At 46.0% G+C, this 16,535-nt stretch overlaps 2 protein-coding genes across 3 annotated transcripts in view; both read right to left on the reverse strand.

The window, feature by feature from the left end:
- Positions 1-16,535, reverse strand: part of LOC128400908 (uncharacterized) — a 94,756-nt gene that overhangs the window by 43,319 nt on the left and 34,902 nt on the right. The gene's annotated exons all lie outside the window — the stretch shown is intronic.
- Positions 1-16,535, reverse strand: part of TAOK2 (TAO kinase 2) — a 37,901-nt gene that overhangs the window by 20,499 nt on the left and 867 nt on the right. For both annotated transcript variants that reach the window (XM_053363455.1, XM_053363454.1), the window contains exons 2-13: positions 6,881-7,053; positions 6,279-6,350; positions 5,990-6,091; positions 5,324-5,369; positions 5,131-5,227; positions 3,478-3,591; positions 2,887-2,978; positions 2,627-2,720; positions 2,383-2,464; positions 1,658-1,825; positions 1,358-1,570; positions 78-206 (exon numbers count right to left, since the gene is read on the reverse strand). In XM_053363455.1, coding sequence (XP_053219430.1) covers positions 78-206; positions 1,358-1,570; positions 1,658-1,825; positions 2,383-2,464; positions 2,627-2,720; positions 2,887-2,978; positions 3,478-3,591; positions 5,131-5,227; positions 5,324-5,369; positions 5,990-6,091; positions 6,279-6,350; positions 6,881-7,012 — 1,341 coding nt within the window. In that variant the 5' untranslated portion in view covers positions 7,013-7,053. The remainder of the gene's footprint in view (positions 1-77; positions 207-1,357; positions 1,571-1,657; positions 1,826-2,382; positions 2,465-2,626; positions 2,721-2,886; positions 2,979-3,477; positions 3,592-5,130; positions 5,228-5,323; positions 5,370-5,989; positions 6,092-6,278; positions 6,351-6,880; positions 7,054-16,535) is intronic.

Below are 16,535 nucleotides of genomic sequence, written 5' to 3' on the forward strand. Positions count from 1 at the left end.
TGAACAATGAAGAGACTGAACTTGGTTGGGGGGGGGGAATAATGCTTTGTCCACACATGACTTCACCTTCCACTCACCAGAGAAGCTGTACGGATGGTCGCAAAGTGGTCCCGGTTGCGGCAGTAGGCACGGCGCCGGGCAGCTGATGATGAGCTCTGGGGCTCCATCTCAGGCTGGTACGGGTCATCGTACAGGTTGTCGTGGCCCTGAGAAGCACCAAAACAGGCCTGTGAGAAATGCAAAACCTACACGGTTCTAACACCTTCTCTGCCCACCTCTCTTTATGCCGGATGACCTGGGTCAACCGAAAGCGCCACAGCTGTGTGAGGCTGGGTGGGACATAATTTAATTACCCCATCCAGTGAGGAGGGAAGTGGCTCCACTGGGCTTAAATTTGCCTTGGTGAGGCAGAAATTAATGTTTTATTCTTCCATGGAAATTTTTCCGTTTTACAGGTTTACTACTAACAATGAATGGATACCAACTGCAAATACAATTATTAGGCAAGCAAGCTTGGCAATTTCAAAGCATTGTGCACAGTAAATAAAAATACAATAAGCATGTGGAAATATATCACTCTCTAGGGACAACAAGGTGCCCTCCAGATTTTCTTGGACTACAACTCCCATCAGCCTCAGCCAGCATGGCTAATGGTCAGGGATCATGGGAGTTGGTCCAACGACATGTGGAGGGCATCAGGTTGCCTACCCCTGCTCTAGGGCATCAGAACATTTTCTGCTGATGGAAACTGAACAATGTCCAATGGAATATGAGCCCATGCAAATTAGTCTAATTCGTACAGGAAAATTTTCCCCAAATCCCACGTTGTCAGATGTGTCCTTTACAACCATTGGTTTCTGGGCAGAGTGGGGAAGGTTGGATAATTCTATGCTTAAGATGAGGTTAGCTGTGAAGCAATGGGCCTAATAGGATTTCAGAGCTAAGGATGCTTTAGTCACAGACCCAAACTCTTTGGTCTCTACTGCCTTGCTCCCCACCACCATTCCTATCATATTGTGTGAATCCAACCCACGTTCAGAGGTGGGCCACTCCCACAATTCACCCACCCGGGCAGGACCAACCTGAGATTCCCGCATCTTTACCACCTCCTACCGCCACCCACCAGCATAGGAGAGCTTGTGGAAGGCCAGGGCAACTGACGCTTCCTACCCAACCAGAGCTGCTCCCTAAATTTTGCCCTTCACTACGGCATCAACTCAGTGTGCCTGCTTCCGTGCTTCTTTGGGCTCTGATCATGGAAAGGCACAAGTGACTTTGTTTCCCAAGCCCACTCAAATCCTGCTCCCTCCTGTTATCATTCAGACCCTCCCACTACCAAAGCACATGTATCCTGTACCGGAAGGCGATGGATGACGGAGCTGTTGGAGGTGACTGTGTGCTCGCCTTCCTGCATCATGGCAATCTCAGCCCCATCGTCGTCATCAGAGGCATCCGCCAGGCTGTTGACGCTGCTGCTCTGGCTGCTAGCGCTGATGGACATGCTGGGCACCGAATGGCTACTCTCCATGCTGTTGATGGTGCCTGTACGGTGGAGAAACTGCTCCACCTCCTAGAACAACGTAGAGAGGGTAAGAGGTTGGGGAGGAAGCTGGAGCGGGGAAGAAGTTGCCTTGGGTAACCAGGTAGAACCACTAACCTCCTCCTCTTCTGGTGCCTCTGCATTTGGGCCATTCTGTGCCTCCTGGAAAAGGATTTTCTTCATCTTGCGGTACTGCAGGTTGTCCAGCTCCCTCACAGCATCCTTGGTTCGCTGGATCAGGTCCATGATAACTGTCTGGGGACGTTCCCTCAAGAGGAAGCGATGCTGGGGAAGAATGAGCATGAGGTTGGTTGAAAATGGTTCTCCAGCGCACGTTTTTCACAAATGCACTTTAACTGGATTAATTCTGTTCCACTAACGACTCAAACTAATCTACACAGTGCACTCTCAGCTTGTCTGGGAGGTGAATCAAAGCGATGAGGAACCGCAAATACTTTGACCAAAACATTTAAACATTATTTTTCACAGGTGGAGCATCTTTTTAACAATGAAAAACAAAGGGGAAGATTTGTATAGTTGTTTCCTGGGGAACAACGTTGAAGGGAGTTACTTATGAAGGTTGATCCCACGTGATAACTCTCCACCTACACCCCCCACCCCATGTTACCTAGCTAATTTCACGTCTTGGCAGTCCCCGGCATCTGTTTTAATCTGAATGAAATTTCTAATAGAAAAACAGCTTTCTTCTTCTGCCCTCAGCCTCACTTTCACTGTCCCACAGACAGGGCTGTGTTGTGACCAAAGTTTCAGAGACATAAGTGGACTATGGGTAGAGGAGACAGAAGGCCCCTATTCAGGGGTGCAGCTGAGCTGAGCAGTACCTTGAGCAGCACATCAGAGGTTGGGCGGTCCTGGGGGATCTTCTGCAGGCACGAATCCACAAAGTTCCGGAAATATTCAGACCTGAAAGAAGTAAAGAAAGAGCAATCCAGGAGGCCTGCCTTCTTTCCAACTCCAACCTCAGCTTCTGTCACCCGTCCCAGCTCTAAACCCATCAATCCCTATTTCCAAGGTCCTAGAATGCCTTTAATTTTCATAAACACACGAATTGGGGGCCTTTCTTACCAGTGACTGGACTGGAGCAGCGGAGAATCATTCTGGGCGATGTGGTATAAGGCACTCATAGCATTCATGTTAAAGAGGGGTGGTTTGCGCTCCGCTGGGGATACAGGGACACTGATGTTAACAGCAACATTTCACTTTCCCCCAAGACATTTCCCCTCCTGCCTCCCCCACCTTAAGAACTCTGGCAGCTCCAAGCTTGCCAGGGCAAGGAGGTCCTTGGAGCATGCCACCTTCTCTATTCCCAAGAGCGCATCCCATACCAAGTTCGATGCACGTGATGCCAAGTGACCAGACATCCACCTTGCCGTCGTACTGCCCCTCGTCCATGGCTAGGATCACCTCGGGAGCCATCCTGGAAAGAGCACAGTGCAGAGTGGCCTGAGATCATGATTCACAGCTTGTTAAGAATCTATAGCTGGGGTGGTAGTGAATGTAGTGTCTCCAAATGTCATGGGGCTACAACTCCCATTGGCACCAGCCAGCCAGGTCAACGGTCAGGGATGATGGGAGCTGGAGAGCAACAACATCTATAGAGCCACCTCGATATACGGCATTTTATCTGCAAAAAAGGGCAACCCTCTGCTTCCACGCAGTACCACTTTGCTTTTCTACTTCTCAACATCTCCAACTCTTCCCTCCAGAAAATGCAGGCCCTATCAAATCCACTAAATTCTCTTTGCTTTTCAAGGAACCAAGTTCGTGCACATCGAACCTCACTCCCAATTTGCCCTGCCATATTTTCATGCAAACACTGTTCCCCTAATGAAGGGCTAGGCCTACAATTGCTTCTTGCCACAGATCTTCCCGCTTGTCTCCCGGGTCACACAAACATCCACTTCTTGCTCTCTTACCAGTATGGGGTGCCAACAAAGGAGTTAGCGGGAGCAATGATGGAGGCCGAGCCAAAGTCCCCCAGTTTCACTTGTCCTGGCTCAGTCAGCAGGATATTCCCAGCTTTCACATCTCTGGAAAAGGCAAAGCTTAGTAGTTAAGAATTGCACGTGGGAGCAGAGATAACCATGGACTGGAAGGTGGGCAAAGAGGGAAAATAAGTGTGAGAAGCTGGGGGGGGGGGAAGCAGGAGGATGGAATCGTGGCAGATGTGTGCACTGAAAACTGCATGCCCGGGGGCGGGGGCGCTAGATGGAGATGGTTAGGGTGAACTGCTTAGCCTTATTCAAGTGGCCAACCTCTTACACAATTATAACCAGATCGCACATAGTTCTAAGTCACAGAGGGGGGCCTACGTGTAAACAGAAGGCTTTCTGCTTCAGTCCTAAAGCAGAGTCAGAGGGGAGAACAGGGAGAACAGGTGTAAAATCCTCATTCAGGCATATCACTTGCTAGGTGACTTTGGACCAGTCACTGTCTCTCATCCTAACCTACCTTCAGAGGGTTCTTATGAGGATAACATGGGGAGAGGGAGAACCATCTACGCCACCTTGAGTGCCTTGGAGGAAAAGTGGGATGTAAATGCAATAAATAAATGCATGCAAGGATGAGGCATTGGAGATGTGGAAAAGGGCCTGATGGTATGCATGGTCCCACTCTCCCAACACATGCCAACGTATTCATGTGGACCCTGACATGTGCTAGAACCCAATAAACAACGGCTTGCAAATTATACTGTGGGGGCTTTGTCATCCTGTCTGTGGATCACGCAAAGGGTATGAGCAACTAAATATACAAGTTAGGATATAGAGAAACTCGAGCCACAGAGACCTGGCTTGCAAACAACACTAAGCCTTTGATTGTTTAGCCAAATGTGGCATCCAAACCCACACCAGCAGACTAACGATAGCTTGTTTTCTGGCAACAAACCATGATGTGAAACCATGGCTAATTATGGTTTGGTGTGATCTCCTTGCTCAACTATGGGTTGTCTAGTGAGCATTAAGGGTGGAGTGGTCAAACTATGGAGGCAGGAGGTAAGAACAGCTGGAAAACAAAGCAAGTTTCAGAGAAAGAAGCTCTTGGCTTATTTGCCTGCCTGAAAGATAACCCATGGTTTGTTGAATAAATCTTAGTTAAAACAAAGCATGGCTTACCATTATATATGAACACAGCCAGACTATCTGACCTTGCAGTTTTAAACCAAAAGCTGCCATTTGCCACGATTTCTCTAGATGTAAAGTGGGAGGAAGGAAGGAAGGAAGTATACAGATTTTATGGTGCAGCAGCTTCAAGGCCATATTGTGCCCTTACAATGCAGGATGTTTCAAGCAGCTTTCTCTGAAGTTTGATTCAGCTCATACATAAAATTTATTTTCTGTCTCTGTGCTGAAAACTCCACAGGAATCGCTTGCATGAATCAAATGCAAATATGCCTTGATGTGGCAGTTAAAAGTAGCAAATAATTCAATTTAAAATCAGAAGGGTCCATAAGGACTGCACCCTCATGGTAAGATAGGGACATGGCCATTCTGCCATCCAGGCTCCTGTGGACTATGCCTACAAACAGCATGGGAAGATGTGCGCACACAGGGCAGGACTGCTCATCTCACCTGTGGATCATGTTGTGCGAATGCAGGTATGCAAGCCCCTGCAGGGCACCGTGTGTTATGGCTGCAATCTCTACTTCCTGCAGCGGTTTCTTGTGCACTAGGAAACATGGGAGGGAGGAGAGAGCATCACATATAAGTGTAGGAAAAAGGGATACAGAATATCTACCCATCTCACATGGTCTTGGGTACTCACCTTCCAGCAAGTCTGAGGCAGAGCCCAGGCAGTACTCCATCACCAGCTGATGGGGTAAGAAGGCAGGGAAGGAAGTTAGCTCAGGGCAGAACATTCCTCTGAACCCCACCTGCCAACCAGTCCCCCAAACCATTACATACCTGGGACTTCCGATTCACTTAAGAACATAGGAAGAGCCCCTGCTAAATCAGACCAAAGGTCCATTTAGTCCAGCATCCTGTTCCCCGCAGTAGCCAACAAGATGCCTTCAGGAAACCCATAAGCAGGTCAGAAGGCAACTGCCCTCCCATCCTGTTGCCCTCCTGTCAACTGGTATTCAGAGGTATACTGCTTCTACACATGGAGGTTCCATTTAGCTATCATGGTTAACAACCACAGATAGTCTTATCCTCCATGCATTTGCCTAGCTCCCCCCAAGCCATCTTAAAGCAGCAGCCACAACCACATCATGTGGCCGTCACTTCCATGAATGAATTTTGCTTTGTCTGTAAAAATCTCTCTCTCTCTCTTTTTTGTAAGATCCATACTTGCTCTTTAACCTAAGCAAGAAACCCAACCACCACTCAGACCCCTCCTGCACCCATCCAAAACCTCCATTGTTCAAAGATCAGAAAATCTTCCCGGAGCCCAAAAGGTTAATGTGAGCAGCTTCCCCTTTCATCTTACCCATGCTGTATGTTCCCGTAGATAGCAGCCCTTGTATTCAATGGTGTTCGGGTGCCGCAGCTTTTGCAGAAACTTCACCTCTTTGATAATATCCTGCCATTTCTGGAAGATACACAAAAGGGGCCTGAGCATGGAGAAGCCTGAATTCCAGATGAAGGAGAGAATGGGACGGAGCCCAATGGGCCCAGGGCACTCTCAGTCGGTCTAGAGACCAAGGGAACTTAATCACCAAGGTCCGCTGGCAGGGCAGCTGTGACTAGTGTTGTCAGAAGAGGGGTGAAACACAAACCTCGTTAGACTGCTTCCCACTGTAGGACATTTTCTTGATGGCCACCACTTCATTGTTACGTATGTCTCGGGCCTGTGGAAGGAACAGAGTGTCAGGAAGCTGTTGGGGGGGGGGTAGCAATGGCCAGATTCAGAGGCAGTCAATTCAGAGGGCTGAGCAGAAGCTGGCTTCTCTGCCTTGAAAAAGTAATGCAGATCAAGAGGGCATTCTCACACCCAGAGATGTCCACCGGTCAGAGGCATGTTGGGAGTAACAGGAACCCATTTCATAAGAACGAGAAAGGAAGCCTGGATGAATCTGACCAAGAGTCAGTTCACTCCAGATCCTGTTTCCCACAGTGGTCAACTAGCCCATAAGGGGTTGGGGGGAGAGGCAACAGCCCTCTCCAGTTGTTGTTCCCCAGCAGCTGAAATTCAGGAGCATACTGTTTCCGAACCTGGGGCATACATGCAGAGGTTATAACTAGTAATCTTCTCCACAGGGAGGGCAAAGAGGTGTGATACTAATGAGTAAGAAAGGAGCTGGAGGGCATGCTTTAAGTGAGCCTAGAGGGTGTGTTCAATTTCAACAATATCGCCCCACCCCACTCCTTCAACACTCACAAAGTAGACTGCTCCGAAGCTGCCATGACCAATCTCCCGCAGGTCAACAAAGAGCTTTTCGGGGTCATCCTTGAAGAACAGTTCAGCCACCTCAGGGTCCTTCAAGCTGCCAGCCCGGGCATTAGACGGCATGGCGGCCGTGGAGGAGGCTGGGCTTCACCTTTGCCCTTCTCCTAAGGTGGGGAAACAGAGGTTAGCAAGCTCACCAAGGGCAAGACATGGTCTGATAGGACACACAATAAGGCTACCTTCCTGAAGTTAAACATATCTAGGCCTGATCAGTGAGGGGACTGGACCGGGGGAGAGGCATCTAAGGATCTCATGTAGGTTGCCTTGAGTTCCTTAGTGGAAGAAAGGCAGGTTATAAAAATATATCAGACTCCCTACAAAAGGGCCATTCTTTTGCTAAATCAGCCAGGATGGGGAATCTTCCACAGCTGCATCCAATCTAGTCACTGCTCATACAGGACATCCTTCAAAAAAGAATCCAGGATTCGCAAGTTCCCACCCACAAAAATAAGAGAAGTGGTGTAGAATGGTAATCAAGAAGAAGAATTTGGAAGGGGGGCACCAATGCCAGCAAATGGGGTAAGACTTCATAGAGATCAGAGAAGATACAGCTGTTTCTCTTCTTCATGTTGTGCTCCTGCTGCACTAGCAGCAGCATTCAATTGGGAACTGAAAATGTACTGAATTGGGGAACTGCATGCACCCGAAACTTTGCTTATCACTAAGTTTTCCAACTTTTCTGCTCTAACCACAACAATATACCCGGGCAAGCAAATTTCTTTTAGAAAATAAATTACAGGCTCCAATTCTTCCTAAGAAAACTCAGGAGTACCTCCCTGAGATACAATACACTCTGACTCAGAGCACACTTGTCCCTGCTGCTTTCCCAACTAAAATAACCTCCATTACTTGCTCCTTCTATGACAGGATGAAAGTTCTTGCTGGGTTTCCCCTCTTCAGTGTGGAAGGACTGAACATGCTTCAGCTCCACGGACTTGCATGCGCAGTGCCACCTTCCCCTTCCAGTGGGCAAAGACCTGCATGTACAGCAGCCACATTCTCACAAAGAATTGCCTCAGCTTAATAAACTTCTTTCTTGCTTTAGTTTCCCTTCTGCTCTTGTTGAAAGTCAAGTTAGGGAGGAGGAAGAAATTAACAAGAACTTCTTTAAAGACTACTTCTTCGATGGCAATTACTCCCAAGGATGTATAAACAAAACCAAAAAGAAATAATCAAGCCCAACCCTTCCAAGGTTGCTTTTGTGATTTGACTATCTTGTGCTGCTTTCCTTAACAGTTCTTTCTAGATCAGGGATGGATGGGGAACACATGGACCTCCAGAGGTTGTTGGCACTCAGACCCCTATCAGAATAAGCCAATGGTTAGAAATAATGAAAGTTAAATAGACCACCACCATCTTGAAGGCTACAGGTTCCCCATTCCTTTTCTTGGGTAAACTGAGGTCAGTCAGTTGTGAGGGGCTGAAGGGAATTATGGGGACATGGAGCAAATGAGACTTTTGAGAGGCTTGCCTTGGATTTTACTGGGCTTGGTACAGGAGAAGTGGACTAGGTAATTTATTTATTTCTAAGATTTTATACCTGCCCTTCTCCAACAGGTTCCAGGGTGGGTTACACTATTACAATATACGGTTATAAAAACAGTTAAGACCATTGCAATGATAATAACGTAGTAAATCCTCTCTGAACGGAACAGAACAGTATAAATCCAACAAAAGTTCAGTCCCCAAAAAACAAAGGCCAGGGCAAAGAGGCGTGTCTTTTACATACAGCGAAAGCTGTCCAATGAAGATGTTGCACACACCTCTGTGGGGAGGGAGTCCCACAATTTAGAGGCTGCCACAAAGAAAGGCCTCTCCTGGGCCACTCTTCCCCACACTTCTGAGGACGAGGATACCAAGGAAGCCCCCTCAGTCGATCTTAACACCCAACAACTTTGGAAGGGGTGGAAGCAGTCTTTCAGATATTTGGGGCCTGAGCTTTTTAGGGCTCACTAATGTGATCACCCTGAACTGGGCCCAGAGACCAATAACCCTGTACACAGGAAGCATGGACAGTACAGAAGTTGCTTACTCCTTATTAGTCCTCAAAGAGGTGCTCAGAGCTGTTCACCACCTGGAAAATATCACCTCCATCATACAATTTTACGTTAAAAGCTTCCCATCCACATATGAAACAGTTGTATGTCACTATGTTGAAATGTTTTACCTGCAACACACTGCCCCAATTGGTACATCTATGGAGTTTATTTTAACCAAGGTCTTTAAGATTAAAAGATGCAGGTGGCATAGAAGTAAAAAAAAAAAAAAAAGGGGGGGGGAGCAGAAATACATTTCAGATTGTAAGCCTGCAGGCAGGTGCTGTCTTGCAAGCTATTGTATGCAAGCCACTCCAGCAGACTTTTAGGTTGAAGAGTGGGGTACAAGTGCTCTAAATCAATCAATAAATTCTATGGCAAGATGACCCATACTTCTTGATGTGGCTTTATAGTGTACAAGAGGCTGAAGTTTCTAAAAGAGAACACAGACAAATCCAGGCAGCCTAGACTTTAGCTCTGAACCCTACATCAAACAACTCACATTTCCAGACATACCAACCTAAATTCCCTGGGAGAGATCCTTCAGCAGGAGAATATGTTTGCCGCTTGCAGTAGCTGCAACCTATGACCCTACACTAAATGGGAAGACAGGTGGACAGCCATGCTGCCTCCCACCCTGGCCCAAGGGAGACACTCCCAACATGGGTACCCTGCTTCCCAGAGGGGGAACCTCACTATTTTGGAGTCTATGCTTAATGCAGGTATAAGCCACTATTCTGACCTTATTGCTAATCACACCCTGGCAGGCTGGGCACTCTTCATCTTTGCTCAACACAAAAGGCAAGAAAGAGGTCTGTAAAAGTTGGCACCAGCTACTCTCCCCCCCCCCCAATACCACCTCTGAAGGCTGCAAAACTCCACAGTGATCCTTTGCAGGCCTCCATCAGCTGAATGAACCAGCAGGGTATTCATATAGGCTAAAACATCTTGTATGTCTGGACTGCGGATCCATTCCTTGCCCTTGACATTAGTCAGCTGGATGTAACCCCCTGGAGTCTTTGCCTATGGGAATGGGTCAGGCCAGGCTGGCTAGATGAACATTAGAAAAACAAGGCCCATGGCCTTGGCCTTTTGAGGGGCACCAACCTGCATCTAAACTCCGTTTGCCAAAACAAGTTTCTTGGGGTACCTCTTCACCTTCTGGGATGGGCAGAGCTCATTGAACCAATTCCCCTCCTCCACCCAATGAACAGAAAAACAAGGAAATCAAGAGCCTGCAGGCAGGCCATGTCAGCGAGAGGAAATCCTTGCATTGTTCAGTTGCTTCCCAGGGAACAATCCAAAGCAAAAAGGCAAATCACAAGGCCAGCCTGGCAGCAGTAATGCGGGTGGGAAGGCATCCTTCTGCTGTACCTCACTTCACTAAGCAAAGCACAGAATTTAACCTCTCAGGTTTGGTTTTGAGGTTCCAGGCTAAAGTCAACGGAACAGGGTTATACAATGAATTCAGAGAAGTCATCTAGGGCTACTCCTTTCACAGAAAGAAATGCCCCCTGCAGCATAAGCTGTATCGTCTGTATAAGGAGAGCAAAAGTAGATCAGGCTCTCACCCAACATGGAACAGTAGACCTGCTTTCAGGTCATCAGCAGCAGGTCTGGATGTCACATTTGACCCAAGATGTGCGGACTAAAAGTGGAACCAGTTTATAGGCCTGTGACTCTTAAGAGTCATGCAAGGTTTTGCTGCTTCTGCTGAAGCTTTGGGAGGCTGCAATTAGATAAAGAAAGCAGCAGTTACCATTTGCCAGCATACTTCTATGCCACTTTTCCAGGAGTTCTTATGGCACTTACCATCAATGCACAAAACACTTCCAATAAACACAAAAAGAATATATAATCTTTAATAATCTACTGTAATATAACTATTAAAAAGGACCTGTGCTAGAGGGTTAAGAGCATTCCTGAAGGCATGGCTTAAGGATTTCTTCTCAACTGCAGAGTGTAACACAGGGGTGGGGAACCTCAGGCCCCTCTATCTGGCCCTCAGAACTTTCCCCAGGCATTCCCCTCTCCCCTGGGAACTGCTCTCACTGGCCCTGCTTGACTGCCTGTGTGTTTCTGCCTGGCTGGAAGGTGTCTTTGAACTCTGATAATGCCTCTTGCTTGCCTGGATGGCAGAAAGAGAAAGGGGAGTGTGAGTTTTTCGTAGAAACTAACCTACTGTTCAAAGGTTGCTTTGCCCACTTTTGCCTCTGTCCCCGTTCACCACCAGCATGTTACCCTCAGAAGGCTGCCTAGAAAGGAAAGCAGCCATTGGGCTAAAAAAGGTCCCTCATCCCTGCTGTACCGGATAAGCACATTTGGAAAGGAGTTAACCACCCAGGACAAACAATACACCTTGCTTTTTCTATAGCATGTGCTTTGGCTCACTTGCTCAATCCAGCTACAGTGAGTTATGAAAATTAGTCAGGAAGCTCTGACACAGGACCTGCTGCCAGTTTCAACAATCTGCTTGCAGAACACGCTACCCAGAATGACATTTGCCAAGGGTGGACGGACGGACGGACATGTTGTAAAAAATTAAGTGTCTATCCAAAGGCTGGGAGATGGACCCTTGACCTGAATGGCTTTCCAGCTACTACAATTTAGAGAACTGCAGATAGTGATCCTGAATTCTTCTGTTCATTTTCACAAACTGAGGATGTAACTTAAGGATCTCCTGAAGAAAATGCACCTCACATGCCTGGATGGCAAAGAGGGGTATCAGATTTCTGACAGGGAGTAGCAACAAGCTTATTTATTTAGCTGGGGATGCCAACATGCTAAGTAGGTTGACAATGATGGGCTCAACTGTGCAGGAAAAAGGAACAAAAATGCATTACCTTGTATACCAATGTCCACCCCAAGTGACTGCCACTGTACCCCATCTACTAATAAGGGTTTTTCCTCAAAAGCTGCTGGGATTGTTATGTGTGCTTGGAAAGCCAAAATTGGTGAGGTTGCCTCTACTCTATTTTACCACCTGTAATATATCAAGCATTGAGCTGTTTACACTGCATTCTTTAAGATACAGAGAGTAAAGAAAACAGAAGAACTAAAAGAACAGCCTGATTATTCTGGGTTTAATCAGTGAAACTATATACAGTGAAAGCTGGTTAGGAGAAAGTCTTAAGAGAAGTGGTCATGAGGTCTCAGGCCTAACTTGGCAATTAAAGCTAGGTAACTTATGACAGCAGACACTTGGCAACAGTGAAATGTAAAATCCTAAGGCAGATTTTCCACAAACATAAAGTCATTAAATCGCAGGTGAAAACAGATACACTAGGAGATGGTAGCATTAGGCTGCTGAAGTCCCATTAAAAAGTGAAGAACACATAAACTCCATCAGGTTCTCCCTAATGCAAAATATCATCAGTGATGGGGATATGGAGCAAGGAAGAGCCATCTGAACCTATAGAGGAAGGGGGCAGAATTATTCAATACCCACAGGTGGGCTTTAAGTATTTGAAAGCAGGATAATGCCACAGTTGTGGCACGTGTGGATCTTTCCACACACCCAAAATCAAGAGGCCTAAAGATCACCTGCCTGCAACACTGGAAGCCACAATGTCTGGTCTGCTCCCAATCTCCAAATGTTAGCCACTGTCCTTTGTGGTAGTGGCAGAGAAGCAAGTTGTGGGTTTTCTTTCTTCACTGGCCCAGTAAATGCTTTTAGACAGCACCTTGTGCCAAATACCACCAATGGGCAATGAAATACTATCACAGAATGAAAGAAAGGACAGACTCTGGTCCAGTTTGTTGAACTTACTCAAGGGAGGCCGCTACACCTCCAAAAAGGGCTTCTGATCCCTTCTCCTTACTTAAGCCTCCAAAATATTCACACGTCGCCCATTTGGATACCCTCTTGATAGAAACGTAGGAAACGCATTAAAGCTCCAGCCACAAAACAGCAGAAGAGCTGCCCTTCACCTGTTGCTGCCCTCTTCATATTTGCTGGCTTTGCAGAGCAACTACAAGGATTATAAAATGCTTATTAAAAATTATGGCAGCAATTTCTATATTAAATAGATGTATATCCTGTCTTTTTTCCATCATGGAACTCAAGTCCCCAGGCACTCTTGCCATCCAGGAACTAACCAGGCCCAGACCTGCTTAGCTTCAGCAAAGCTACAGCATCCTGGGTCCACAGAAGCACATCTCTGTTCTGTTATGCTTCCTAGTCCTTCCTTCCCAGGCAGCACAATCCTTTGACTGTTTACTCAGAAGCAACTCCCACAGTGCTCAATGGGGTTCATCTCAATTAACTATACAGGGTTACAAATCATACAGTGCCATCCTACACGCCTACTTAGACCTAAGCCCTTCTGAATTCAATGGGACTTACTCCAGGTAAATGGACTCCAGCCTTAAAGTCTCTTTCCTAAATATTATGAAATTCCCTGTCCTGGCCTCTTTCCTTTCAGAGGTTCTAGGATGCTTTCATTCCAGGGGGTCTTCTCCCCCGCACTACCAATTCCTTCTGTGCTGGAAGAATACAGGGCTTACTGAGTAACCTGTGGGTAACTCAGAAGCAAGCCCTAGGGGTTGTATTCTACCACAACAGCATGACAGAAAATAATGCTTTGAGAACACAATGCAGTCATTTCCAGAGATTTTGCTGCAACCATTAGAAAACTATTTTAAGAAAGAATTGGAAGGAGTTCAGTTACCTTAACAAATGCCCTTCCCCGGCCGGAAGAAAATATTGCATTTGTCCAGACTACTGAGGTGATTTAGTTTTGCATACCCTGTCACATATGTTAAGCCCATGGAAAGGCCTGTAGTCATGAGATGTACATAAGACAGACTCTCACCTAACCAGATTCAACTGAAAACTAAAGGCAGAAAACAAGACTGGTGTTGGATGTTATAGAAAGCACTTCCACTTTTCGCAAGTCCTCCATAGTGTCTAAAAGGGAACTTTTGTATGTGCCGAGGGGGTGGGGTGTGCGTGTGTGAAAGAGAGAAGTTCTAATCGTATCTCAAGCTTCTACATGTGTCCTTTCAGACATTATACTGGAACTCTCATTCATTCCTCTGCTTGCCAGCTCTTCTTAACAACGTATTCTCTGACAAAGGACAAGATCAAAGTTAGAAACTTTGGGCTGTTAAATTTATCTGACCAAAGAGTGTTACCAATTATTATTTTATGTCACATCGTGGTGAGATGTGCAAAAAGAGGCAGCCTCTTAACACAGAATCAGCAGCCACAAATATAGAAACAATTCCACCTCCCCTAAGTAGTGCCTGGGCAAGAGGGGTAGGATGCTTTTATTCTTAGTCTGGGTTGGCTTGTTTGCAGTCCTTTGGCTCAAAGCAACACTTTTGTTACACCATCATAATCATCTTTTTTAAAAAAACATCTGAATATTCCAGGATAAAACTTCTCTCATGATGACATGTCCAGCTGAAAGGAGGCTCATGATTCTGTTTTAGATTACTGGAAGTAAGTGTATTATAATCAAGAACATAGGTGGGGAGAATCCAGCAAAGGAAAAATCCTAAATGCTCATTGAGAAGTCATGCTCTTTGTAGCAACAGGGGCAGAACCAGGGTTTTAAATGGACATGTGTATTAGAGGAATGGGGCTGCAATTCTAACCTCACTTACATGGGAATAAGCCCCGCTGAACTCAACAGGACATGTTTCCAACTTGTCACAGAAGTGTGCTGTAAGTCAGAGAAACTGGAAAAAGTGTTGGTTCTTTTCCTTTCTTTTGAGCTCTTGATATAATTGAAATGACCGAATAAACATATGTGGACAGATTAGTAACTTTGGGGCATTCATTTGCAAGGCTGTCCCCAACTAAACAGACTAAAATAAGAGTGTTACTGGTCACAAGAGAGAATCAGCTGGGTTAAAAGTCTGAGGAGCTCCTGTCAACAAAAGAAAAGCAATTTATCCCATTATCTCGGTGGCCAAGCACTTCAGAAAGAGCCTTCAAAAAAATATCACAGGAAAAGCTTTGTCAAAAAGCAACCAAGTAGATACTGGGCCCCATCTTGCATGATAAAACTACTGCCTATTAGGACAGTGGATGGAGGAGCCCCAAAAGCAACATAGCTCTCAAGGACTCTTACTCATCCTTGATAGAAGCATGCCACACAAAACCTTTCCTGAAACCTTCTGGAATGATGTTCAAGCTACGATGAAAATTGTTGGATGCACACCACAAGAAACACCCCTTATTCTCAGACTCATTTTAAATTCCTACCTTAAATTGGTATGTCCCAGAGCAATGTGCAATCCCTTGAGGTGGTAATATTCCCAACTCCCATTTTTTGACCCAGGTCAAGCAGCAATACAATCCACGAAAGTGGAGGTCTTGAAACTTGTGTGCTTTGTGTTAATGGGCTTGATAAACATGCCATCATTCATTAATTGATTTTCTGAGACAAGACATGTACAGAAATCTAGACTGCTGAAGACCTCTTCTTTAAAGGTACTAGCCCCCATGTTTCTAGAGAGATATCTGAAAACAATCCTGGTCCACAGGGTGGGCAGGGGGAGAGAAACAGACAACTGCCATTGCTCAAGGAATACAGTGCTGGTTTTCTCATACCCCGCTGCTTATAGATACTGCCTCCTAACAGCACCTTCACACCACCAAGTACTAAATAATGCTCAAGTTACCTAAAACTCTGAATTAAATGTGAAACTCCTGCATATTAACAGAATTGAATTTTTTGTACAGTGTTATACTGAATGCTGAATTTTATTTTCCTCTCTGTGGAATATGGGTTTCTTTGACATTAAATCCTTTTCTGGTTTCCCCTCAGAATACAAAAAGAGCAGGCCCAGTGGGAAGTGGTCCCTGTAGCTTAAAAGGATGTCAAATTGAACACCATCCAGCATTTAGGACAAGCCATTCATCCTCCTTCCTTCCAAGTGGTCATGTTAAACCTCATTACTCTGCAGTATCTGTGTGAAGCACTCCTGCAACCAAATACAGTTCCACCATGTCTTCCTCCTAACCCATTAAAAACACACATACAAAACTTTTGGTAGCGTGCTACATTAAAATCCAACCCTAGACCACAAGCCAAGGGCAATCATCCCATTTCCCCAAAATTCACTCCTGGTTGCATGCTCAATATTTACAACAAAGTTTCAGCCTGAATGATGATTCCTAGGGAAGCCAACAGTAGTCCATCATGTTAACCTACCTTGATAATACCTACATCCCCAATCTTGTCATCAAATATTTAAGGGCATAAAAACAGGCCTCTAGGTTTCCTTAAAAGCTGAACAAGACCTAATGGAGAGGAGCAGGACTAGGAGCCAGGGGCTCTTAGTTGCATAGTCAAGAAATGAGTCTAGCAGTCATAGTGAGATGCAATTGCTAGGTTGCAAAGGAGGTTTTTGGGAGGGATGGGGGGGGTGGTATCAGCTTTTATTCTCAATAAAAAGAAGACAAGGATTTGAGGTGGCAGAATGGAAACCCAGGATCCATGTTCTAGTGAACAGAACTCCTGGCTTCTCCAGAAGAGAGAAGTGGGGCCCAGATGTGGCAGGGGAAAGCTGCAAGTTGCTACATCTTCATTAAGCCT

This window comes from Podarcis raffonei, chromosome 13 (genome assembly GCF_027172205.1).
Source record: "Podarcis raffonei isolate rPodRaf1 chromosome 13, rPodRaf1.pri, whole genome shotgun sequence".
NCBI classification, from domain to species: Eukaryota; Metazoa; Chordata; class Lepidosauria; order Squamata; family Lacertidae; genus Podarcis; species Podarcis raffonei.